At 40.4% G+C, this 24,931-nt stretch overlaps 1 protein-coding gene across 2 annotated transcripts; it reads right to left on the bottom strand.

Annotated features, from left to right (window-relative positions):
• Positions 1-329: 329 nt before the first annotated feature.
• NELFA (negative elongation factor complex member A) lies at positions 330-24,597 on the bottom strand. 2 transcript variants are annotated; one of them, XM_051798590.1, is made up of 12 exons: positions 24,096-24,597; positions 23,717-23,981; positions 16,474-16,645; positions 15,163-15,324; positions 14,171-14,260; positions 12,175-12,305; positions 11,921-11,990; positions 10,989-11,077; positions 9,755-9,866; positions 7,270-7,526; positions 6,090-6,189; positions 330-4,578 (listed from the first exon to the last, which is right to left on the bottom strand). In XM_051798590.1, the coding sequence occupies exons 2-12, from the start codon at positions 23,966-23,968 to the stop codon at positions 4,394-4,396; spliced, it is 1,620 nt and encodes a 539-aa protein (XP_051654550.1). In that variant the 5' UTR covers positions 23,969-23,981; positions 24,096-24,597; the 3' UTR covers positions 330-4,393. The 2 variants fall into 2 exon arrangements, with proteins under 2 accessions (XP_051654550.1, XP_051654548.1); XM_051798588.1 differs by having other exon boundaries at positions 23,717-24,596.
• Between the last annotated feature and the right edge of the window lie 334 nt (positions 24,598-24,931).

The following is a 24,931-nucleotide window of genomic DNA, read 5'->3' as shown; positions in this document are numbered from 1 at the left end:
ATCAGGTCTTGGCTGTGGCTCAAGTGCCCCAGCACAGTACCCAACCACAGACACACCACCCAAAGTTCATCAGCTTTCAGTGAAGCCACACGGAGAGCAAGAGACGGCATTTCAGTAGATCTCCTACTCAAAAATATCCTAAACCAGCAAAACCAGCACAGGTCAGCTTTGAAATAGCAACTCTGAAATGCATCTACAGAGGCAATGGCAACATAAATCTAAAAAGGACACACATTACTGTGCAATTTGGCCGTTTGGTCTCAGGTTGGTGGTATAACAACTCAACTGTCAATACAATAAACAACTTGATTAAGACGAGTGTCAGTCCATTTCCTTAGAAAATCTAAATTTTTTATTATACATACTGTATTACACTGAAAATACGTACCCAAAGACAGAATATTTTGAATTTACAACTGTACAAAAAAAAAAAAAATAGAAAACATACGGGCTATGCTATAGATGTGACATTTTACAAAATGACAGTTTTTGTTAAAGGCACCAGATTCCCAGAGGGCTCTGGCTTAACATTTTTTAGGTCTTTTTTTTTTTCCAGTCAGATCTTACTATGAAAACGTGATTCACCCTTAAACTGTGTAATGTCAAAGTCTCAAGATTTCTTTCATCTGGACAAGTGGTCTGCACTGTGACACAACTCAGCGAGAGAAGTGACCAATTCCACATGGAGATGTCAAGTAACTACCAAAGGCTCCTCCCCTATGGTATTGAACTGAAAGATTAAATGGCAAAGCTAACAGCCAAAATCAGGTTAACCCACAAAATACAGGCCCAATACCAATGTTAACTGTACTAAGCCTAGACTGGTTTCTATGGAGATAACTACAGAGCACTAGAGAGCAAAAATATGTTCTAGTGACAAGATGGAATCTGTGTGTGATCAGAACTCTTGCTCAGCATCCTTCTTGGGCTCAGCTTCTTTGTTACACTCATTTACTCTTTCTGGTCCTCACAGCACTCGTGAACGAAAGTGGAGCCAACAGAAACCCAGCACTTCAACTGTAGGAGTTGTTAAAGCAGCCTGGGCAAGCACATATGTGCTCTTTCTCCCCTAAGACCAAGTTTGGCCAGGATAGGGAAAACACAAGCCACTTTCATTGCCTTCTTCTCCAGTATTCCACACTCTAAAAATCGAACAAGCTAATTCATATCATGTCTAGGCTTGCACAGACAGGGGCTTCTCTACAAGTAAGGGCAAAAGAAACTGGGACATCCTCCTTGCTGAGGAGCAGTTCAAGCTCAAACCTCAACAGTCTGGGCTTGCTATTTCCTAAAGCTTCATGCTGGGATAAAGGGAAGAGGAAAGGACACAAGCAAAGCTTGAAGAACTACTTCTGTGGTCAACTTCTGGGTGCATCTGCGAGTCATTCCAGAGTCAACGAGCGTTTGGTTTAACCTACAGCACACACTAAGCCTCAGCTCCAGAGAACACATCCGAGTGACTGAGTGTTCAAGACAAAAAATATCAAGTTCCAGGGTCAGATTTTGTTCTGTATGCAACAAGTCCAGTACACTGGAATTTCAATGTTGATGTTGCCCTTTCTGATTTGTCTGGCACCACTCCTACTTTCAGAACACTGATTTGAAGACTGAATTTGCTGAACTGAAGAGTTCTATGTAGTTTTACTCCTTACTGTGTCATTTTAACAATGTTGCAAAACCTTCCCTTTGTTTAGGCATTTAAAAACACTTTCTAGATTCACAGATCAAGTTGAAGTAATGCTCTGATATTGAGGGTCATAAAGTCACTTTAAAAAATAATTTATTTTTGCAGTGTTGTCTTGTTCTAATGACTGAACAGAATTAAAAATATACTATAATTCTATTTAAAATTTCCATTTATTGCATATGACTGACTTTAGACAAACAGGTCTGGAGACCAACTGGGTTATGCAGCAAATACAAACAGCAGCATGGTTAAGCTTCCTACATACTACTGCACTCAAATGACTCCACTGCATTCTAGAAGGGCTTCTTGAAGAGGAGAGTGGCAACTGCCTCCACCCCTAGGTCTGAAATACAGACTTCTGTACACCAAGGAAGTTTAGTGAGGGACTACAATTACTCTCAAGGAAGCCAAAAGAGCCACCACACAGCAGCTCCTGACTACGACACAGCTGCACAAGTCTTTCATCAACAGTTTACAGTGACAGTACATGCCCCTCGAGCCAATTTCCTAAATGCTCCTTCTTAAAAACTGTATTTGATAACTGTTCCTGCTTGCTAAATAAGCTGCAAGACAGACAAGTATCATATATGTTTACAGAAAACTGGTCTTCACAAGAAAACTTCAAAATCTGAATGCAGACAAGAAAAGGAATGTCACTTTTCTTTAAACCTTTCTTTTTAAAAGATGAATATTTTCATATTCTATCCTTAGCCCTTACCATGTAACACGCTAAAATCAAATAAGTTATAACCATGATAAAGCATTCTACTGAACTCCTAAAAACTAAAACTCACTACTCATCCTCACTTGTCAGGCTGGTTTCTAGCTGTTTATAAAGAAAAGTTGCAATCAAAATTACAATCTACATTGTTTCTGAAATGGGGTAATTACGTGGAGGACAGCCCCGATGTGACAGTTATATGTGATTAACTTTCACACTAAAACATGCACAACACTCCTTAATGGCAGCAGCTACCATCACATAACTGGCCATCACAGGAGCTACAACATTCTGTATATTTGCTTAAATAAAGTTAAGAAATCTACACTTTTGGTCACATCTTAAAACACTGTAGAATACAGGGGTTCTTTTATTATTTATACTTGCCCTGTCCTGTTGGATAGTTTGCTTGAAAAACTAAAATTAAAATGCAATAAAAATTCCCCAATAAAAAACAAGACTCTAATCAAATCATCTAGATGTCTGTTAGTATACAAATGTTCTATGGGATTTGGTCTGCTTTCTTTTCAGAGAAAAAAAAAAAAAAAAGAAAAAAAGCCTCATTTTGTCCTAAGAGTTCCACTTCAACATGAACCCCTAAGTCAGCCCCAAGGTACCTTCTCAGCACCACATCACCACTCTGCTACTCATCTTTGTATTTCTTCCTTCTAAGCAGCATTCCCAACCAAGCACAGCTCCACACACAACTACTGGCAGAAACTAGACGCTGAATCCAAGTCTCCTTCAAATGATGAAGCCAAGTCTCCCAAGGAGCAATCCTGATTTATGTACACAAGTCCTCTCAATAAATGCCAGCTTTGTTTGTACTATTAAAGCCAGATTACACCAGTGGTGTGAACACAGTTATAAAGATAAAAATGTGCTTCTACTAGCAGGGGACAAGTATAAGGCACATTTATATGCCAGTATAATTGTGGCCACATTAGCGATTATACTGATAAAACTACACTGGTAAGAACCACAGCTACAGTCATTCAAAACTTCCGGGGTCAGGGCATGGTGATCAAACACATTATGACTGCTCAACCAAACATAAACTAACACTGCCTCAGGACAATAAAACTACTGCTTCTTCTCAGATGTATGTCTCAACCATTTCTAGGGCCATTTCTAAATTAAGTTTCAATTGGTCTAGAGATGAGTGGTTTCCCTTCCTCCCATCCAAGTTATGCTGTGCAAAGGGTTTGCTATGCAAGAGCTTCAGATGGACTTCAACCCCAAGACTTCCATGGCAAAGAGCTGTCACTTCCAGGCAGTGACAAGCCACCACTACTTCTTTAATTTCGACAGTTTTTTTCCTTCAGAAAGTTATGATACTTAGTTTCTCTCTATCTCGAATAATGCCAAATACAGATTAACACATGCTGAGCATGTACACTGACAATACAGCGAGTTAGCAAAGCTGCTCAATCTCATCCTATGACCCAAGCACAAATAAGCTAAACATACAGTGGGTACCTTTAGACACTGACATACCACCCGCAATAGTTATACTGCAGCTGAAATACAAAGTAATCAAGCACTGACTTGTGGTGCTTCAAATGTCTGTTCTTATGACAGAACCCATGTAGCCAAAGAAAATGTTTTTACAATAAAGATCTGTGCCCTCAGTTAATGGTAAACCATGAAGGACTGTGCAGTCGTCTTCTCTTCCAGCACTAGGCAGTGAACTGCTCCCATCTGTAATCTTTTTCAGCATCTTGAACTGTAGGAAAACAAACCACAACGTCTCCCCATCAAGATCATCTTTCCCTCTCCCAAGATTAATTAAAAAAAAAAAAAAAAAGAGTGAGTTTGACCCCATCTTCTGTGTTCACTGAGCCCAGTTTGGTTGAAGAGCCACAGCTTCTATTCTGGAGGGTAATAAGAAATGTACACACGAATGCCATTTTGTACAGTTGACATACACTATGAGCTGGTTGACTCTAAGCTTGATTTGGTCCAGTCTGCTGTTGCTGCATCTCTTAGGAAACATTAGTTATAGGTTTGTACTTCTTGAATCTGGTCCATTCACCAGTAGCATAGTTCATTTCAAAGACCGTATCAACCAACATAGTGGTGCTGCCCGTGCCATCTGCCTTTGGTAAATCTTCTGTATGCTCACTGAGTTTAATTTGGATGATGTCACCTTGCTCTTGGCAAGGATTCTCTGCAGAAACAAGAACAGAAACAAATTATACATTTTGACACTGTATTAGACAAGTTAAAGAGCACTTAAAGGGGTTCTTATGCTTAAAAAACCCAATACACAAAAAACAAACCTCAAACCCCAAACTGAGCAAAACATAAAGCCAAAGATCTCCCTCCCTCTATAGTCCACAGACTGAGCTTTAAGGATAACAAAGTCAGACCCCTAAAGATGAAGCCCAAGGCTAAAGTAAATGGAAGAATAACAGAAGAGGGAGTAAAACATGCCAGTGTCATTTCTCTCTGCCTTGAGAGTCAGAAGAGAAGTTTATATTTGAATAGGAGTTGGTAAACCTGAACTACCAGACTTATTTTATTTAGGATACATTTTGTAATTAAATGCCTCAACAACTTTTAGCTGTTCAGAAAGCCAAAACAGCTTCACTGAAACCACTTGCCCCAGACTCAGTTCCATGCCAGTAGAATATTAAATGTTACACTCCAAGGTATTCAAATGGTGTTCAAGAATATCAGTTGGTAGTTATTTACCCAACCTTCAGAAGGTGCTGACGTTATTACCTTAGAAATTCATATTGATATATTCTTTTCTGTATGCGTGAATATATCACACACACACTCTTCCAAAAATACTACTTTATCTTACATTACAAAAAGCTGTTCATGTAGCTATTAAAGTACACTCTCCTACTGCAATTTGAAGTAGCATCTAATACTAAAAACACCATCATTAATGCAAGATACACCAAACTTAAAGTCCAAGGATCACCACAGTAACTCTACCCTGTTCATCTTTGTTAATTTGGATTATTGCATTAATCTAAATGTATGAGTCACATTTAGGCTCCAGGGCTCCAGTGATAAGAACCCTCAAATACCAAATTAGAAACCAGAGCTAGTGCAGATGATGGAGTTCACTTAAGGACTCTTAAGCCCCTTCTCATTTTACATCCGATAATCTTGTAGGTAAAACAGCTTTGGTCTATCAAGGCCAATATATAACAGGATCCAGCTATGAGACAGCTTATCTCCCACAGCCCCAGTGGTTATCTAAAGTCTGAGACAGCAGTTGCTAGCTTCTAAAACAAGGAGCTAGCCAAGAGGTTCTGTATTCCCAGCTTGTACCTGGACTTGCCACAGAAGAATTTACATTCACTGCTCTTCTAGACAGTGTAGCAGGACCCAACCAGGCTGTTCAAGGTTGACCAGCTGCTTTGTTTCCCCTTCAACCCCAAGTTGTGATTTTACAATATGTTCAGTTCTGTATATATCGTGTTCAGCAGCTGTTCTGACAAACTGTTTGACTTATGGGAAATAGACCCTAAAAGATCCACTTCCAGGTAGCTAGAACTATAATCCATAAAACTATGTCCAGTCCACAGTAAAGGAAGGAGTCCAGCATATACAGGCAAACCTAAAGCAAAGTCTTACAGCATAGCATTTCTAAATGTGCATGTGTGAGTGCATTGCAGATTTGGGTATTCAGAAGCAAGCTAAATTAGTCTCAGTACATACCTCTGGATCCTGCCATGAATCCAAGTATAAGAGCCTTTTCTGGCCTTGTAACTTTGTTTGCAGTCTTGAACATTTCCTGTGCAGCATACATTTGCTCCCTCTGCAACAGATACAACAAATGTCAATTCCAGTGGAGAGACACTGCCAACAGGGACCACATTAATAAGCATAAAAGAATATGGTGAAGTTGGTAGGACCTATAAAAAGTAAACAAAAAAAAAAGCCCCTTAACATCAAGGCTTCCTCCTCTTTTTTAATACTTGCCCCTAATACTTCCAGCAGTGACAACTGAATTCTGAAAGTGGAAAGAAAAAACCCACCTATAAATAGTTACAGAAACATGTGAGAGACTTAATGTTTACATTATCAATTTTGTGTCCTTTATGGCATAGGAAAAAAGAAAAAAAACACAATGCTTCCTCTGTGGTCCAACAAACCCAGGCTTGCAGTCATTTCAGAGAATTTTCTTTTTTCTTTAATAAATGAAGTAGAGATACTGTAAAAAAAAAATTCACCCAGCTTCTTAAAGTTCAGACCTTGCAAGCCAAGCTTACGGATGTGCTTAGCAAAGTCTTCAGATCAGTTCCATCTTGAATTAGTTACCTACTGACCTTCAAGCATGCATACAATATATATCCACATACCAGGAATAAGATGCCTCAGGACATATAATTGCTGTTGAGTTTAGTTTCCTCCCCACCCTCAGGCTTTGAAAAATTTGTGATGGGGAGTGACGAGAACAGAAACAAAGGTTTTCATCTTAGAATAATCTAGTGATATATTTTCTCCTACACAGCAGTGACAGGATCCTTTTAAGCAGCTTACATTATGTAAAACTGGCTGGGCAACAGCTCTCCTGGAAATACACCTTTCTCCCAAAATTCTTTTTAATGAGTAAAACAACATTATTTTCCATTACAAATAGAAGTAAATAAAAACATCTTACTGCGACATTAACACTATACAACTAAAAATGTTGTGATTAACATTAAAACAGCGATGCTAAAAAAAAAACCCCACAAAACATTCACATTATCTTTGGTAATAAAAAAGCAGCCTCAACCACTCCATGATCCAAAGACCAGGAACTGCCAACATAGTAAATGAGATCAATAATAAAAATTGGCATTTTCCAACCTACATCAAAAGCATCAGTCAAAAAGAACCTGGTTTTACTTACTGTGAGAGAGAGGCTTTTCTTCGGTGGTGGCTGTTGCTGAGTTTGGGGGGCCACTTGTGGTGCTTGTGCTGCAGGGGAGATGGCAGGAGGCGTGGTGGGTGTGAGGGGTGAGGTAGGTGTAGCTGCAGGTGGATTAGAGTTACTGTTGTACATGGGTGTTCTTTGCTTGAACTGTGCAGGAAGAGTTGTAGTAGCATTGGGAGCTGCAGGCTCTTCAGTCTGTCTGTTAGTCTGCAAGGCCTCTCGTGAAGAGCCAGCTGGAAAACCAATCAGGAGAATTAAAAACATAATCCACAAATAGGGATTAGCATTACCAATGGCCTTTAAAAAAACCCTAAAAATTCTGATTATTCCATTTTAGCACCACGATTCAATATGCTAATATCCACATGAAGAATTTAAGAGCTAATGCTTTTTCCACTCAATTACCTTTAGCAATAATTAGACAACAGAGTAATTAGCTGTCCAATATGGATTACACTATATTTAGTATCAAATTTTATGTTTAATGGATATCAGACTTATTAAATTGAAACTGCTTTATTTACTGCTTAGCTTATATTGCTGTAACAACTGTACTCTGATCCTACCAGGACTATTGCTGTACTGTTATGTAGAAGCAAAACCAAAAATATTCCAGCAGTTTTTATCTAATGTAGCAACAGCTGTCAAAGGAACAGTAACTAAGTCTCAGCCACTAACAGACACTGAAAATACAAATATAAAGAGATGCCAGAATTAAATGTAGTCTTTACAAATCACTCATTATTTAAACACTAACTGCTAAGAGCATTAAAACCCCACAATATTGACAAGTCTTAACTCCGTTCTTTCTCAAAGTTGATCCATTCACCTGCACTAAGGAAGTTACTATTCCAAACCTGGTGCAGGTAGAGGGAACTTAGGAAATCTCAGTAGCTTGATCACAGCCAGTGGTAACTATCCAGTGGACACTCACCAGTTGCATTCTTTTGCAGCTCTTAGACACAGGCACAGCTGCTTAAGCACCCGTCCCAAACCCCATGGGGTTTAATCTGACCTGTTCACACTGTGTTCACAGCAGACTCTAAGGCAGGTATCGATCAGAGCTCTGCTGACACCCTTCAGATCAGATTTCAGAGAATGAGAGGTTTACAGTTCTCCATCTCAGCACAGACACAGCATTGCTTTAACAGTATGACTATTATCCAGTGGATGTGAAAGGGGACAGTGAACAACTGAGAGGACAAACATTTGTACCAATTAGTTACTCCTTAATTTTGTACTGTTTGATTACCAGCTTCTTCTCTTGTCATAATAACTGACTTGCATAAAGTAACAGGGCTTAATTATGGAGCCTCAGATTATATGAGACCAAATCTGTGGATCTTCTGTGTGCACCTTATATCAAGGGAGCAGTTTTATATTCCTTGTCCATAAGAAAAGCTAAATACTCTATACTCCTAAAAAAAAAATAGAGAACAGACAACAAGGAATTTTAAACTAGACTTTTCCTGCTGTTGAACACAATGCCAACACTCTGGAAAATAGTACTAGCTGCTGACACACTGATGTGCTCTTGGCTGTGTTCCTCCTAGAGATGCCAATTTTCTGCCAGAGAAAGATGTGCATGGACCTTCAGAGAGATTCTAAACTGTTCAGAGGCCAAGTGAAATGACTGGGGTTTGCATACACATTTTTCTGCAGCGACCAACATCCCACAGCTCACAAGCAAAAGTAAAATTAATGTATTAAACTGAAATGTTTGTTCTCTGTTAACAACCAGACCTGGTAATGAATCTCAGTCATGCACATCTGCGAGTGCAAATTAATACACTCCTTTAAGACTTTACACACAGCAGGGACGGAAGAGTAAAACCAAGTGGGTTAAAAATAAGAGGTGTAGAAATAAAGGATTTGTACAAACTGTTTTTTACTATCGGCAATTTCCTAGAATTGAAAGTAACATAGCACTTTTTCAAAATATGCAGGAGCTCACAGATAATATCACAGCTATTATCCATCAGACTGTTCCACAAAGGCAAAAGGAAAATGGATGGCTTAATCCTAGACTGTGTGAAAGCTAACGTGCACTTGCCTCTAGAAATAAATCTGACTCTTGAAAGCAACTGTTCTGTAAGTGCTAGCATATGAATGTTTGTGTGGAATATATACTCCAGACTTTATTACTGCTGTCTCTTTAGGGATTAAAAAAGCTGGATTTTCTATTACAGAGTAAGAAAAAAACCAAATCAGTAAATCATTTTACTTACTTAACTAGCAGTCATTTTAAGACTTAAAGCCAACAATTACATTCTTTACTTAGGTTAAATGACATGTCTGGCTACTTCAAACCCAAAGGTTGGGTTCTTCCAATGGATTTTTATACTGCTAAGGTGGAGTTTCGCTAGAGGGACAGTAGGTTTATAAATAAAATAGCAGCTAGACAGCAAAACTGTACAGAGTTGGAGGTAGTAGGTCCAAAGAGCAAAAATGTGTCTGTTACCTGGCTGTGTTTCAGAGCTTGGGATATAGGAGGAAGATGGCACCACGCTGGGGGTAGCAGGTAAATAACTTGTAGAAGGTAGTGCAGGCTCATTGTTCAATGAGCCAAGTTTCTACAAAAAGAAAGGAAATAAAGTGTTAAAGCCACACTATATATTTTGCGTGCTGTTTCTGAATTTTAAACACAATTTCAACATTAGTTTTATTACAGTATTCCTTTTGGGAACTCAATTACTGCCTCCTCTGTTAGGAGTCCTACCTAACGACCTGTTCAATGCTAACTTTCTACTTCAGACACTGGAAATTTGTGCAGATGGTACTCTGTGAAGAATTACTCTATAGAATTAAGTGACCTTCTGCCTGGGCAAACATGCTCTTCACTACTAGTAAGCAGAAATCTGTGTTCATCCATGGGCAGAAGACCTACTAGAGTATCACCAAGAGAACACAAAGGCCTCTGGGACATAAGCAAGCAGAAGGCAGCAGTGAACAGCTCAGGTAAAAAACCTTGTTCCCACGGAGAAAGGCAGTGAAGAGCAACACAACAGATGCCATGTAATATAAAGCCAAAGAAAGCCACACTTTGTACTTAACTATACATGACACTGCATATATAGTACAGTATCTCTATCAGGATCTTCACTGTCCAATCCAGCCTTATAAACAAAAGGGGGTGAAAGAGGAAAGAAGTTTTGGGGGAACATGTCTAGCACACAGATAATTTAAGGTAGCCTTACTGGATAAATGATGGGCATTCTGCAAAATGTGGAGCTTGCTAAAAGAAAGATACTCTGAGCATTCTGCAGAAAGACAGGCAATGACCTTCACTGCTGACTCTGGCCTAGCGATATCTGCCTGTATATTGTTTTTTGGCATGTGTAACATGCCAAGCAAACAATTTCTAACTCAGAAGTGGAGGTAGGACACAGAATTCTTTTAAAACCTATGTCCTGACAGAGAGAAAGCTGCATGACAGTTTCTATACCGTACCATACCTGAAACAGGAGGAAAACAGCTTACACACAACTCCTCCCTCCCTTACTGAACTACTTCTAGCAACAGGTTTGCTTTTTTGGGTGAAGAAATTATGTAAAGATTTTTATATAAAGAGGTACGTTTAAAAAAAGTGAGTAAAATATCTTTACAGTGTTTAGCTGTTTTAGAGTAGCATGCATCGTGGTTTGGTTTTGTTTTTTTTTTTACTAGTTGGTTTTTGTTTGATTGCTTGGTTTTACCTGTGTAGACACAAGGCCAGCAGCATAATCTGGGGTAGCATTTTCTACTACTGTTTCTTCTTTGGCTTGTTTTTCCACAACTTCTGTATCTATTGCATAAAAAAAACAGAAGTCAGTTCAAGAAAGTTTTCTGAAATACTGAATTAAATATACTTTTTAAACAAAGATATAAAAATGCATTTCTCAAAGTCTGCTAAAACACAATTAAAGAGGTATATGCTGAAATAGATAATCTCCATATACAATTTTATAATCAAACCAATAGTGTACTGAACCACAGTGTACCAGATACAGTAACTGAGTGATTAGGCAGAACTGGCTAATTTTTTGACATTAGAAAGCATGAAAGCCCAAGCAACAACTTAATTCCAAATATGGTTTTGCTGAGTTGTTTTTTTTTTTTTGTGAAAAATACAAAAAGGTTGTTTTGGAACAGATATACTGACTAGTGCATCTTCTTGATATGGTTAAGTAGAGCACTGCACTGCCACTTGACTTAAAAGCATGATATTGGATACTGTTCACTTGCTAAGATCTCTCAGCCAGAATTTTGAAGAGTGCTCCAAGTTTTTTCAATGTTACTTTCAATTAATTTACTTCTACAGTCAGTAGAAGTAAGCAGAATATCTCAGAACAATTATAGTACTGAAGCCACTCACACACCTCTGGGCTGCCCAAAGCACAATGGATGACTAGCTCAATCCTTTCCATGACTGAGTTACTGGGCACAAGGCAAGAGAAATGGGAGCACTGAAATAAAACAAGTGAAAATCTTCTCCTAAAACATTTCTGGGTTGGTTCACATCATCCTCCTGGTCTTTAAAGTTTAGCTTAGGCTAAGTTTTACCAAATTGAGAACAAAATGGTACTGCAAATCTAGATCCTGTTTGCAGGCATATTGACAGCCTTTGTAAGAAGAATGCTGCACCAACCTAATGTCTTTCTTCTTCTCTTTGCTTCACGGCCAGCACCAACCATATCCAGCTCAGAGATATCTAGAAGCTAAAAAGAAAGACTATAAAGAACTCAATAACCACTGTTAAATGTATGTAGTTTAAATATCGTCCTTAGCTCTTTTCCTTTAATATATTGATATTTAATTCAAAACAGCACCAGAAACTCACTTTAGACGAGGAAGGAGAACTGAGTAAAAAAAAAACAAGAGCCCAAGAATGAGCACACCCACCTTTACTCCCCTTTCTTTGCGCAAAGGTGTTCTTGAAGGAGGAATAGGAGTTCTGTTTCCAGAAGGACTAAATACACTTGGTGCTGAAGTACTCCTGAATGGAGCTTGTTTTGGTATTCCTTTGAGTGGTGCTTAGGGAAGATCAAAAAAAGCAACAACTGATACACACATTTAGTTACAAAAACCATATTCGAGTTTTTCAGCTTTTTCCCTTCTTAATGCATTCCCTACCTCCCCTTTAACTTCAAATGTTTATAATGTGGAACTGTCTGTAACACACTGCATGTCCCTCAGAGGTCAGATTAGGTTTTACCCTTCAAAGAAGGAATAAGAGCCAATCTCTAGGCTAATGCTTGCACCCCTTTTTTACTTGAAGTATTCAAATGGGTGCACTCATAGCAAAATCGACTTTTCCTACACTCATTGATGCTTTCTTTACTTGTAAAAAATAAACTCTGAACACATAAAATGGTATAGGACATAAATGTTTTGAATCCAATTATTGCCAAAATTGCTCTTTGAATTTCACGATCCCGTTACTTGGTAAAACTGTATTTAATCAAAGATTCTCAGCCAAGCTTCTGCAGGGCTAAGGGCTCATATCTACTGAAAAGGTAAACGACTGCTTCACACAGGGCTTTGAAATTCTAGAGCTGCTGTTTGCACAAGAAGTGAGGACCCAATTTGGGTCTCCAGTGCAAAGAGAACACCTGCTGTCTCAATCAGTCTCAGCAGAATCAGCTACCCTTGTAAGCAGCTGTTTTCCCCCAACTCTACACTGCTGCCCTTTACCTCACACTTAATGCTACTGCGAAATACAGCATTCTTTTACCTACCAAAAAATTAGGGACACATATATATTATCTATCAGGTCTTTGAGCCTCCTGAAAATCTCATCATACCCTTTAAGTTGACGATAAACACAGAACCTTAGTTTGATGTTAGAGACTCTGTATCCCTCTACATGTTGTACTGAAAACCCTTTCACCACAGGACAACCCTCTGACTCATGTGAGTACATTCCAGCAGAGCAGAGCAAACCTCAGCTGGTGCCCAACTCCTATTTCTAGAGACCACCTGGCTCCAAAGGCCATGTCTAAAACCTGGCTTTATCAGTTCAACAGCTAAACAGGATGCCAAGAACTAATGGTCATTTTCTATACTGGGACAACTTTTAGTTCAAATGACAACCAGACTTTTTGCATTTCCTGCATGAACATGAGGCCAAACTTTGGTCCTCAAAGCCACATCTTAAATAGCATCGACACAAAGTACTTCATAGCTTCTACCCACAAAACCAAGAAATCACTCAAAGTTTCACACCTCAGCATCACATTGGTGGCCAGAAAAGTGATGTGGTGGCCTGTGCAGTGATTTAAAGTATGTAACTAATTTTGAGTTCTCCTCTTGCTTCTAGTCAAAAACTTATTCGAAAAATTCAGGAGTTGGGAAACTTCAGCAAACAGTTGAAATCTCTTAATATAAAGCTGAAGAATCATTACAAATGTCTGTCATGTCCATTAAATAGAAGTCATTGCACATCCTTGGTTGCAGAGAACACACTGTCCCCCTTCTTTCTCCAGACAGAATTATACAAATGCAATATAGTTTCAGTCTAGTTCACAGCATTTCAAAGAGCACAGCAGACTACTGTGATCCACTCAGCTCCCTTTTGGAGCAACATGGCTTAGTCAGGAGTTATTCCTGGAGTGATGCAAATTAAATTCCTACCAAAGTCTACAGGCATGATCTGGCTGCATACATTTTAGAAGTATGGCAGATATACTTGCCATTTAAAAAAACCTCCACACTCTTGTTCTTTCTGACAAGACATGTCAGAAATATTTAAACATCAGGAGAGAGGGAGGCAGAAAGGGAGAAATTCTTTGCTTCAAAAATAATTAAGTTTTTGTAAAAAAACAGATGGTAATTTTATTCTTCATCAAGGCCATTTTATCAGATTTTCTTTCTGAAAAGTGATGGAAGTGAGTCATACTTGTTGTATCTATCTTTTTGACCAGTCCTCTGCCTTTGGCATGGAAAGGCACTCCTGCAGTCTTCTTGAGCTGTTGTGCAGTTTCTGTTGCTAAAAAGAAAAAAGCTTTAGTTATTACAGAACCTGTGCTGAAAAAAACACATTGCTTCTTATAAAAACGTTAACTAATACATAAAGAGAGGGGAATAGCAACAAAGAAAGAATTATACTTTAATTAAAATCCAGGTCATTTATGTGAAGTTAACACAGTATTTGGAGAAAATGCAAAATCAATGACTATGCAACTGACAAGGTGAACTAAGCTAAAAGAGATTACCAAAATAAAATAATTTCAACCTCTATTGAGTTAATTGTCTAAGTTACATATAACATCATAAAAAGTTACAAATCTTGTATTTAACCAGATCAACTACTCAAGTCACACGCAAGAAAGTAGCAAGCTGCTGCAACAGAACAGCAGCTACAGTGAGCTATTTTAAGATCACTCAGTTCAACCAGCTACCAATACGTCCATGTACACATATGCTGCCTTTTTTAGTGAAAACCTGCTTGGCTTTCACACCCTATATAGCCAATACTGAGCAAAAGGAAAACATTAATTAGCAGCTCTTGCTCCCTGTTGCAAAAACACACGGCAAAATAAAACTGGGTTCTCATTTCACTTTTGTTTCAGAAGCTTTAACCAACGCTGTCCCTCACAAGTCCTCACATGTTAAATATACCCCTGAGAGAACTCATCCGTGCTTTAAAAAGCCACAGCTCTTTGTATGCCTTGAAATCTGAACAGCATTTAAATTAAGATTAGAATTTTAATGTAATCATGGCCGAGATGACTTGCACCTGCTCTTCCACACATCAGTCCAGAAAAGAAAAATTTGACCAAAACTCTTGTAACAGAAATTTTTAATGTATATCACCATGTTGGAGAATAAGACTGAATATAAATTTTCCTTTCACCATTCAATTTGCTACACAATCTTAATACTACTTACACTTCTGCAAGAGTTCAGCTCTGAGAGTGGCACTTTTAGGTTTCCTTTTCAGCTGGAAGTGTTTCACTGGGGGAGTAAGTGGCCCAGCTAGTGTTGTCAAGGCATTTTTGTTTAAGTATTGGCATTCCAACGGCAACATAGCTGAAGTTTCACATTCACTTACTGCATAAAGAGTTAACACAGTACATGGGTATTAGCACCTCTTGACAGCTAATTACAAAACATTTTACAACTAGACTGTACAGGTGGTTTTAAATTTTAGATTACTTGTTTAAATACCAAGAGTAATTTAGTTCCAATTATTACACAGTGTGTAACCAGTTATTAGGATGTTTGTTTTTCACATTAGCTTCATAAAAGCTTCCATGCTAACTATAACTAGGCAAATCACAGGAATCTTACATATTCTACTATTGTCAAAAAAGATAAAATTACTGCATCTCAGAGTCCTTAAAAATTACACATGAAAAGGAAACTACTGAATAAAGTCCAAATCAAGCGTGAACAGACAAATGACTGTTTGTTTAAAATAAGAAAATGTTTCCACCTCCAAGTCATTTTATTATTGTTCTGCTGCAATCCCAAATCCAAAATCATGTCTGCCCATTTATGCCTGAGGGCTTTTTCTAGGCAGTGTGCTGAAATAAACCCACTGAAGTATGAGTAGTTTTGCATCACCATTTACTCCACTGCTTGAAGCAGCAACTGTGCAAGTGCCTGGACCCACATTTTCAGCTGCTGGGCAATCTGCAGCTATTTGGACACTGGCAGCATAACTCTTCCTGAGGTCAGTCTCCCCTCCAGCACCTATCACCTGTTGCCCACAGGACTTCCAGCAGAGGCAGCCCACCTGCCTAGTGCAACAGGGTCCTTCCACACACACGACGCTGTCCACACAAGAAAAACAGGGACTTACTGTCTTCTTCAGTACTAGGACGAGACAGCAAAATAGAAAACCCTCTAATTATTGCAGTCACTCAGTCGTTACCCATCAGTGCACACACAGCCTGTCTGACACTAATGAATCCACATTAATTTGTGTGTTGCCTTGCACTAAGACCCAGGGTAATACCTGACATGTAAATTCTGATGATGTGTGAAAAGACATTTTAGGAAGTTACCATTCCTCAAATATCACAGTTCCCAGTCCAGTAACATTCCATGTCATAAACTGTGGTAGTTCAGAGACAAGACATACTGCTTGTCCTGGTACCTCTACTGTTAAGATAGCAAGACTGTAGATGAAATGACAGGTTGTTCTTGAAAAAAGGCACCATATTTCTGCAATTTTCACCAACAGGAAGGGCTTACCTTTCTCTCTAAGCTCTCCTAAAATATCTTGAACATTGGGATTCTGTTCTTCAAGATCAAGGTTAAGGGAGCCAGTATCTGGAAAGGATTTTAAAATATCAGCTACCATTAAGACCCAGGGGTCTGAATCCAAGGTAGCGAGCTGGATAATTTCAGTCAGTGCCCCTTTCATCTAACAAAAAAAGAAAAAGAAAATCAACCAATTGGAAACAGTTTTAAACAGGTTATAGTTGGATTTATTTTAAAAAGACACTAGCATAAACATGCACAATGTTTTACTACTGGGGAAGGGAAGAGGGAGATTGTTTCCACAAAGTTATACATTAACTCTACAATTAAGTAAAGAATGAATCAAAGTAATTTTTTTCTAGTGCTTTCAGCCAATCTTACTCCAGTTTGTTTTGAGCTTTTGGCAGCACAAAGCTTTGTTTAGCACTGAACATTTTTACTAAAAGCAGCAGGTCAAATTCTTAAATTACAGTCTCCTTATGTTCTACACTCATACTCCCAGTGTACCCACACCTTCTATTCAGTGATAAGAATATCACCCAGAATACAAGTTATTTAAACAGGCATCTAAATGAAGATGTGCTCCTTGCTGAGCTACAGTATAATTAAGCAGACAGACCGTATCTGCATCATAATTAAGCACTCAAAATAATGTGTTTCAGACTAATCAAAACTGCACTGTTTGACAAAAATTATGTATTACATAAATAAACACAGGACTCTATTATGTCACAAGTACAAAGATTTTCCATCTACCCAGAGTTTCTATAATCAGAAAAGTTAATTTTCTTTATGCACCTATCTTGAAAAATGCTAAGTAATGCCTAAGATGAATTTAAAAAGTCTCATTGTCACAATAGTTTTTTTAATTACTAATCGACATGTCTGTTGGCACTATGAAATTAATATCAAGGTGACTACAGTCAGGGTTTACACAGTGAATCTCTTAAATGAGTGGTTCACTTCATTCACAGGTAAGCTGAAACCCCTAAAGACTGAACACTTGCTTTTTTAACTAAGCACATTTTCATGTAAGCATTACAGCATTAGCATCAGAGAACTAAGATGTTCAAGATGTACTGCATGTCTATCAAGCCACAAAACATAATGGTAAAATTACATAAAGTAGTTAAACATACTCTATCTGTATGATATTAACACTGAAGAATGTACAAGCAAGTATAAGGAAATATGTGAATTTTTATTTTTCACAACCCATTGTGGCACATACAGCTTAGTTACAGTGTACATGCTTCTGAACACAGGAGGACAAGAAACTCATCTTCACCTTTATGCTGTGTTCCTTTTCCTTTACTTAAAGCCAGTCTTTTTTTTACATGAGAACATTTAATCAAATAAGCTTACTCTACTCATACAACTTGAAGAAAAAGTTAAACCTCTGATCCCCATACCCCCATCCACTTTTAAACTCAGAAGTGAACAAACACTGACATTTCTCAATTCCTTTCACCCACACAATGTTATTGGCCTCTCACTTTGGAAGGGTTTACAAGTCCACTATAGAGCCTGTTTGTCCTTCACCCCCTGCATGTTCCAAGGCTCATAGTAACGTGCTTGTGAAAGGAACTGCATTAGTTCATCTGACAGAAAACCAGTATCTCTCCAGCTTTATGCTCAACCAGTTCATTGGTGTGACTGACTGCAGACACACAAACACCAGAGCCACAAAAACAGTGGAGCAGGAAGGAGACTCAACATGAGCCAGTTGCCACTGATTTGCTTTGGGTTAAACTGAGCACATAACCAGGACCACACACTGTTTAATGCGTTGTCCAATTTAACTGATGCACACCCAGTGGAAAGAATCCATCTCTGAGGTCCTAGTCTTCACTATCCTCCATTGTTCATTTCTTTTTCAGTAAATGTAAGCCTACCATAACCTCCACACGGACTTCTCATTCTCTCTAACCTAAACTGCTCATCGAAAGTCACTTCTACAGAGGAGAAGGATGGCTGTGAACACTATCAGAACAAAGTCTTTTATTCTCCTATCCATCCTTCAGGAATCAAGGGAGTGATTTATACAAAACACCCGAAAACCTAAAACATGCCATGAGAGCTATAATGCTTATAAAAGCATTTATAGCTTTTATAAGTTTTTATCTGGAAACCACTAATGCAGGTAAGTGCACAGAATGTGATTTGCTCCATCAAAGCAAACTCAGGCAATAGCTAGAAGAAAGATGTCTCCTGTATCCTCAGAATTTACCCTTCATACCTGCTTCACAAAACTCCTCTTCATACCAAAAATTCACAGAGCTACATGCCTATACCGTGTAAGTTCCTAAGAGCTCTTGTCTGGGCATGTTGCATCCCCACTGTTCTCAGGATTAAAGTTCAGGCAACCTATTTATGCCACAACCCACCACTATACAAGCCTTTGGTTCCTTCAAGAAAGGAGCCCAGAAACAACTTGTTTTCCTTGCACTGGGCAAATAACATTATCACAAGGCCTCAAGGCAGAAAGAATGTGATGGAAGAACAGTCACTGTCACGCACAAGGAAGCAAAGCACATTAACTCGTACTGTGAGCTAACCAGAGACCTTGCCTGAATAGGGGTTTGCATTTAGCAAGCCTGGATTCAAGTTTTGACTCAGGTTTGTCTTCAAATGTCAACTTAAATACATGTTCCCACTTCACTGTTCAACTGGTAGCTGAAAAAAATATACTTCATTTGTGGTTTGAGAATGCCTGAAATGAAACTTAAAATAACAGGGAATCCTACAGACAGTTTTTGGGTCACTTTATAGAGCACAGCCATAATCCCAAATTCTTAATTGTCTAAGATTGCAACACTGGGTCAGTAAAACTCCCTTTAGCTCCAACCAGCATCTTGTTAAGCATGAATGTCAAGATCTGATGCAACATGTTCTGGCATTTTTCTCATCTGAAACTTAAGCATCTCAAGTATTTTTCTCAGCTTGCTGGCACACAAGAAAAAGCAAAGGGCAGGACTCGAAATACCTAGCAAAAAAGGATCAGGTAGGATGGAAAATGTCTGGGAACAAAGGTAGATTAATAATGGCTGTGCAGGAAGAATACACAAACAGGACTGTGGGAAGGAGTAAAAAAGGAAATGTTACTAGTAAGGCATAACATGATGGTTCTGATATGACTTCTTGCAAAGAATTCCCTTTCATTTGCTTTATATTATGCCCAAATTAATATATGGGACTATACATCTAGACAACTGCATCAACAGGTGGCTAATCAACAAAATCAAGTTTTAATCTTTCAGGGGCCATAGAGGTGATATTTAATAGGTATCTGTATTATTATTATAGAGCATTTTCATTAAACTAAAAGCATTGGATTGAAAGTACAGTATTAATATTTACACAGTACAAAACAAGGATGGATCGAGTATCACTATGGTCTTTGGTTTGCATTTTAATCATGAAAAAGAGTAGAAGTGGCCAAGAGTGCTATTAGATTAAAATATACTATATTACATCACAGAATAATTAAGAACAGTAAGTGCAGGCCAAAAGGATGCAGAGCAGCCTGTCTGTTCTGAACCCAGGGAAAGGCAAGTGTCATGTGCCCTCTGACTCCTTTGCACCAGTACTCCACAATTCCCACTTCCATGAGTGGATGACTCCTGGTTCACATAAGCCAGAAGGAATAAACAGTTTTGACTTTTGCTCTCTTGCAGCTACTGTACTAAAAGGGCAGGCCCCTGCTGGGGTAGGATCTTCCTCTCAGGATAATTCAGAAAGCACAGAAGCACAGTCCTGATTCCAAACTTGGTTGTAACATCACAGTCTAACCCTGAACAAATAAATTAAACACTGGCACAGAAAGAAAAAACTTGCATTTGCCATTGTGAATCAGGTTAACAACACTATAATATACAAAATAAACAGAAGTAACTGTTCTGCCAAATTCACAACTGAAACTCTGGTCAGCACTAGACTGAGCTTTAGGCATCATTTCAAATAAGTGCAATTATCTAGAAAAAAATTTAGCAGCTGAAAAGCTGGGAGGCTGTGAGATTCAGGAGTTCCCAAGTTCTGCCCAGAGAATTACAGTGGGAAAGGGTATTTTTGATAACTGCCTACAAAACACAGCTTAGGATGAAAATGAGAGCCAATTATTCTTACTAGTCAGCAGGAACAAACGCACAGTAATGAGGTTCCCAGCATGATAAAAAAAATGAGGTTTATTACCTATCCCACAGGAGTATTACGAGGATTAAGTCACTTATATCCATATAATATTTGTAGTGTTGAATGAAAACATTATGAAAATCGAGAGATATTACATATGAGGAAAAAAACCACTTAAGTGAAGGACTGAGCTTTCAAGAGAGCTCATTGAAGATTCACTTGTCTAGACTGAAGCTTTCACAGAGATTTAGAAAGGACCAGCAGGAATTAAATCCCTTCTAAACCAAATACCACCACAGTTTCCTTGATTTCCACATCACTTTCTACTCAAATGTCTTCTCCCAAATGGTTTCCATGTTATCCTAAGCCTTGGTGAAACTGCTATCATAAAGAAAACAAACAAACTCCATAAAGAGTTTAAGGAGAAACAACCGAGTCGAATCTGTTATCTAGAGAGGGGAACATTTAACATATTCTGTACCCACTGTCGAGGTTCCCAAAGCTTTATAAAGCTGATGCAATATACTTTCCAATACAATTAAGCTTCCAAATGCCAGCTTAGTGCTTCTTGCACATGATCGATACACACTGGCACATGGCATGGAAGGCACATGTGACTTTCCAAAGAGACTCATTAAGTACTCTCACAGTTAAGTTTTATCACTTTCAGATATGGGAGTGATTTCCAAATGCCTAAATTAATTTACAGGCAGCTACAGGTACCCTGTCCTGGTGCACTTCTGCTGGCAGGAAGACACCACGTCCAGCACTCCACAAGACACTGAGTAGGGGCTGCTGCAGATCCACACTGAACACAAACCTATCTCTCTGTTTTCTGGGTATCACAGGCAAGACACTCAATGCCAGTTAAGATATCAAAAAATCTTAACAGTAAGTTATGTAATGAATCTCCACAAATGCAACTATTTTAGCAAATTCACCACAAATGATGAGTGTCTGATAAGACAACATCCCTTTCTGTCAGCAGTTTGTTACATCAGCTATTTTTACCACCTATAGAAGGAAGTCTATAATGATAATAGCAGGCCTACTAGCAATGTTAAGGGTTTCTGACTCATGAGTTTTTCCATTTTTAACCACTTTTTAAAGCCTTTCCTTCCAGTTTAAGAAGAAAAAAAAGGAAGTCACATCCCTGAAATAATTAAGATGCTACAGGTAGATCTCAATCAAGCATGATCTGTTTACAACGAAGGATGAAATTTGTTACTGAATTTGTGAACTCTACCAAACTGAAAAATTCCACAATATTTTGTTACAGCAGTAACAAGAGCTTTGTATTTGGAACATTCTGATCACTTAAAGGACACACTAAAAGGCACAGCAACTACACACACCTTATCTCCACAGCTAACAAAAGCACAGATCCATCCTCCTCAGAATTGGTTTAAAACATGGGGGTTTTTTACCCACCGAGTGAACACTCTTGTAGCATTTCAACAAATTATTTCAGTTTGCTTGAATGCTGCTCCCTCAAACAACTGGCATGAGTGTTATTTATGAAGGTCCCTAAGCTTTTTGAAGCCCTTTTCAATCTAAAACCACAACTAATTTGATAGCCTTTTCTAAATACTGCATTACTCATTTCTTCCAGGCTACTTGGATTTTCACACTTACTTCAGAACAATTTTGCTAACTCACGAGTTCACACGACCTCCCATCCCCCCTTTCTGGCCTTGGTTATTTTGTTTGTCCAAAATACAGCCTCATTTGTCACACACAAGGGTGACAGCTTATGCACTGGACATTAATATCATGTTTAAAAAAAGAAAATAAAAAATCAGCATTTACGTGCCAAACAAGAATTTTTTTAAGTTGACACCAGTGTAACAAAGTGAACAACCACTCAGATGCACGTGGCAAGACAAGCACCGACGTACACTAAATTATTGCTTAAAGGTGATGCTTGTCCACTTTCAGCTTAGAAGTGCACAAAAGCTGAGCATACAATAATCCAACTTAGATACCACACCCTGTCTAGTATATATGTGTATTAAGCCTAAGCAGCAGCTGTGTCCTAGCCAAGAAAGAGACTGGTGCAAGCACAGCTGAGAATACCTTGCACAAGGGGAGGACTAACTACACACCACTTCCATGGTTGTTACCAGGAACTAACACCTTACACAATGGAAGTAGGAGAGGAATTCCTCGAATGTAGCTGAAGAAACTTAAGATTTCTAATCGTTCTCCAGATATTGCACCAAACATCAATAGGTAAGAATAAGCCAGGTATGGTCCAGGGCCAAGGGAATAAGGTTGCAGAGCCAGCTCAGACTCGAGCCAGCCAGTTTATTAGCTGGGGTGGGAGTGTAAAAGCACCAGCTGTTCCCAGAAAGGAAGCAAATAAAAAGCATGGCAATTTTCTTCAAGAAAACCCTGGCTCCAAGAGGGTGGGGAAGAGCCCAGTTCAGGGCAGACCCCAGATCTTCCACTCTCAAAGTTTCAGCACTTGCTGCTGTCCTTCCTAAAGCCGAGATGTTCGACTTGTGACACCTACACAGCTGCCAGTGCTAAGGAAGGAGTGAAGGAAGCTCCTAAACGATCTCGCCTTTCTGTCCTAGCCCTACAACAACCACTGCCTCAGAACAGCTCTCTCCCCCAAAAAGCACCCAAAAGTGTCCTAAAACACAGCCCTGTGGGGGCACAGGATGGCTCGCACGTCCAAACTGCTTCTAAAAGACTAATGCCAGCCAGGGAGTCCCCAAAGCGCAGGAAGAGGAGGAGGAGCAGCAGCAAAGCTCCCACTCCACTCTCTCCTTTATCACGGGCAATCTCAGCGCTTCCCCTCACACCGAGTCCTCCCCCTCCTCGTCCAAGAAAGTCTGCAGGGGAGAGGCGGGGATGGCTGTGGGGACCAGTCCCACCACACAGCCCTGCCCGTGAGGGGCAGCGGCCGCTCGGCTTCGTCCCCCAGGGTCTGTGGGGGAGCCCGGGGTGTCCCCTCCCCGCAGCCTCCGTGTGGACAGAAAAGGGCGGGCGGGGGAAGCGGTGCTGGCGCCGCTGCCTCTTCATGCCATCTGCGATCTCTTTTCCTCCTCACACACACCCGCGCCGCGCTTCGCTGCGGCTCCCGCCCGGCTCTCACCTCATCCACCGCCCGCCGGGGCAGGTGCAGCATCCCCAGGAGCAACTTGAGCTTGACGGCCGAGGAGAGGCCGTGGAAGCAGAGGCGGATGTTGTCGATGACCGAGGCCGTGAGCAGCGAGGCGATGCTCGGCGGCGCCCACAGCTCGTCCGTGGAGCCCAGTTTGTTGTGCAGCCACAGGCCGGTGTCGCTCTCCCGCATCGACGCCATCTTGGGAGCGGGGCGAAAAAAGAGGGGATTCTCGACGGGCATTTTATGAAGGCACCTAAAGGGAGGAAGGGAGGGGGTGAGGACCCCTGCGGGTCGCCGTCCTGTTCGTAAGCCAAAATGGCGGCGCCCAATGAGGTTGCGCTACGAAAGGCGGAGGCTCTGCCGTAACCTAAAATGGCGGCGCCCACCAGGCGGAAAATAGCGAGGCTCCTCTCATCCCTCGGGCAGATGCAAAATGGCGCCCGCCGCGGCTTTTCTTCCGTACTGCAAGATGGCGCCGCCTCACCGCAGAGAAGCTCTTCTGTCAGCCTCTCATTGTCCCTCACAGCCCGCCCCGACTCCTCCGGGGCTCTCCAGGGCCAGAAAGGGTCGAGAACCGGGAGCGGGACGCCGAACCACCGCGGGGCCGGACAGCGGGGCTCGGAGGCAGGGCTTCCCCCACGGAGCCGGGCCGGCCACCGCGCCTCCCAGCACAGCTTTTGGCGGAGCACCACGTCTCCTTCCCACATGGCCCCGAGGGCGGGTCACCCGCTCCCTTAGCGCCCTCCTGCCCTTCCTATGGCCGGACCGTGTTCCCACCCAGCACCGCCGGTAGCTCATTAGCGTTAAGGGCCCCTTAAAGTGCCTCAGACCGCCACCATGTGCGCTTCGGGCGCCGTCAGCCCCGCTCGCCAAGCCCAGCTCCGGCCAGGCGGGGAAGCCCCACCGTGGTGCTGCGATTTGACAGAAGCTGTCTCCCTCACGATTTTCCCCAGAGTTTTGTGTGCTGGGTGCTTCAGCGATGTAGGAGGTTACCTCAGTGTCTGCGGCACTAGGGGTAGGCACTCAGAAATTAGGGTTGGTGTGCATACAGTCGTATTCCCCAGCGATTCGATTCATTGTTATTTAAATATGAAAATCAATTGCCTAAATCCCGGAAGACTCGGAGTTTTTCAAGTGCAGCATAAACGTTTCAATTTGGTGTCTTTCTGGTTGAAATCAAAGTACAGGAGTTGTAGGAGTGCG

This window comes from Manacus candei, unplaced genomic scaffold, assembly GCF_025592945.1.
Source record: "Manacus candei isolate 608988 ecotype Guabito, Panama unplaced genomic scaffold, ASM2559294v1 h1tg000048l, whole genome shotgun sequence".
In the NCBI taxonomy this organism is placed as follows: domain Eukaryota; kingdom Metazoa; phylum Chordata; class Aves; order Passeriformes; family Pipridae; genus Manacus; species Manacus candei.
Note: the sequence above shows the minus strand (reverse complement) of the source record. Positions and strands in the feature narration are given on the sequence as shown.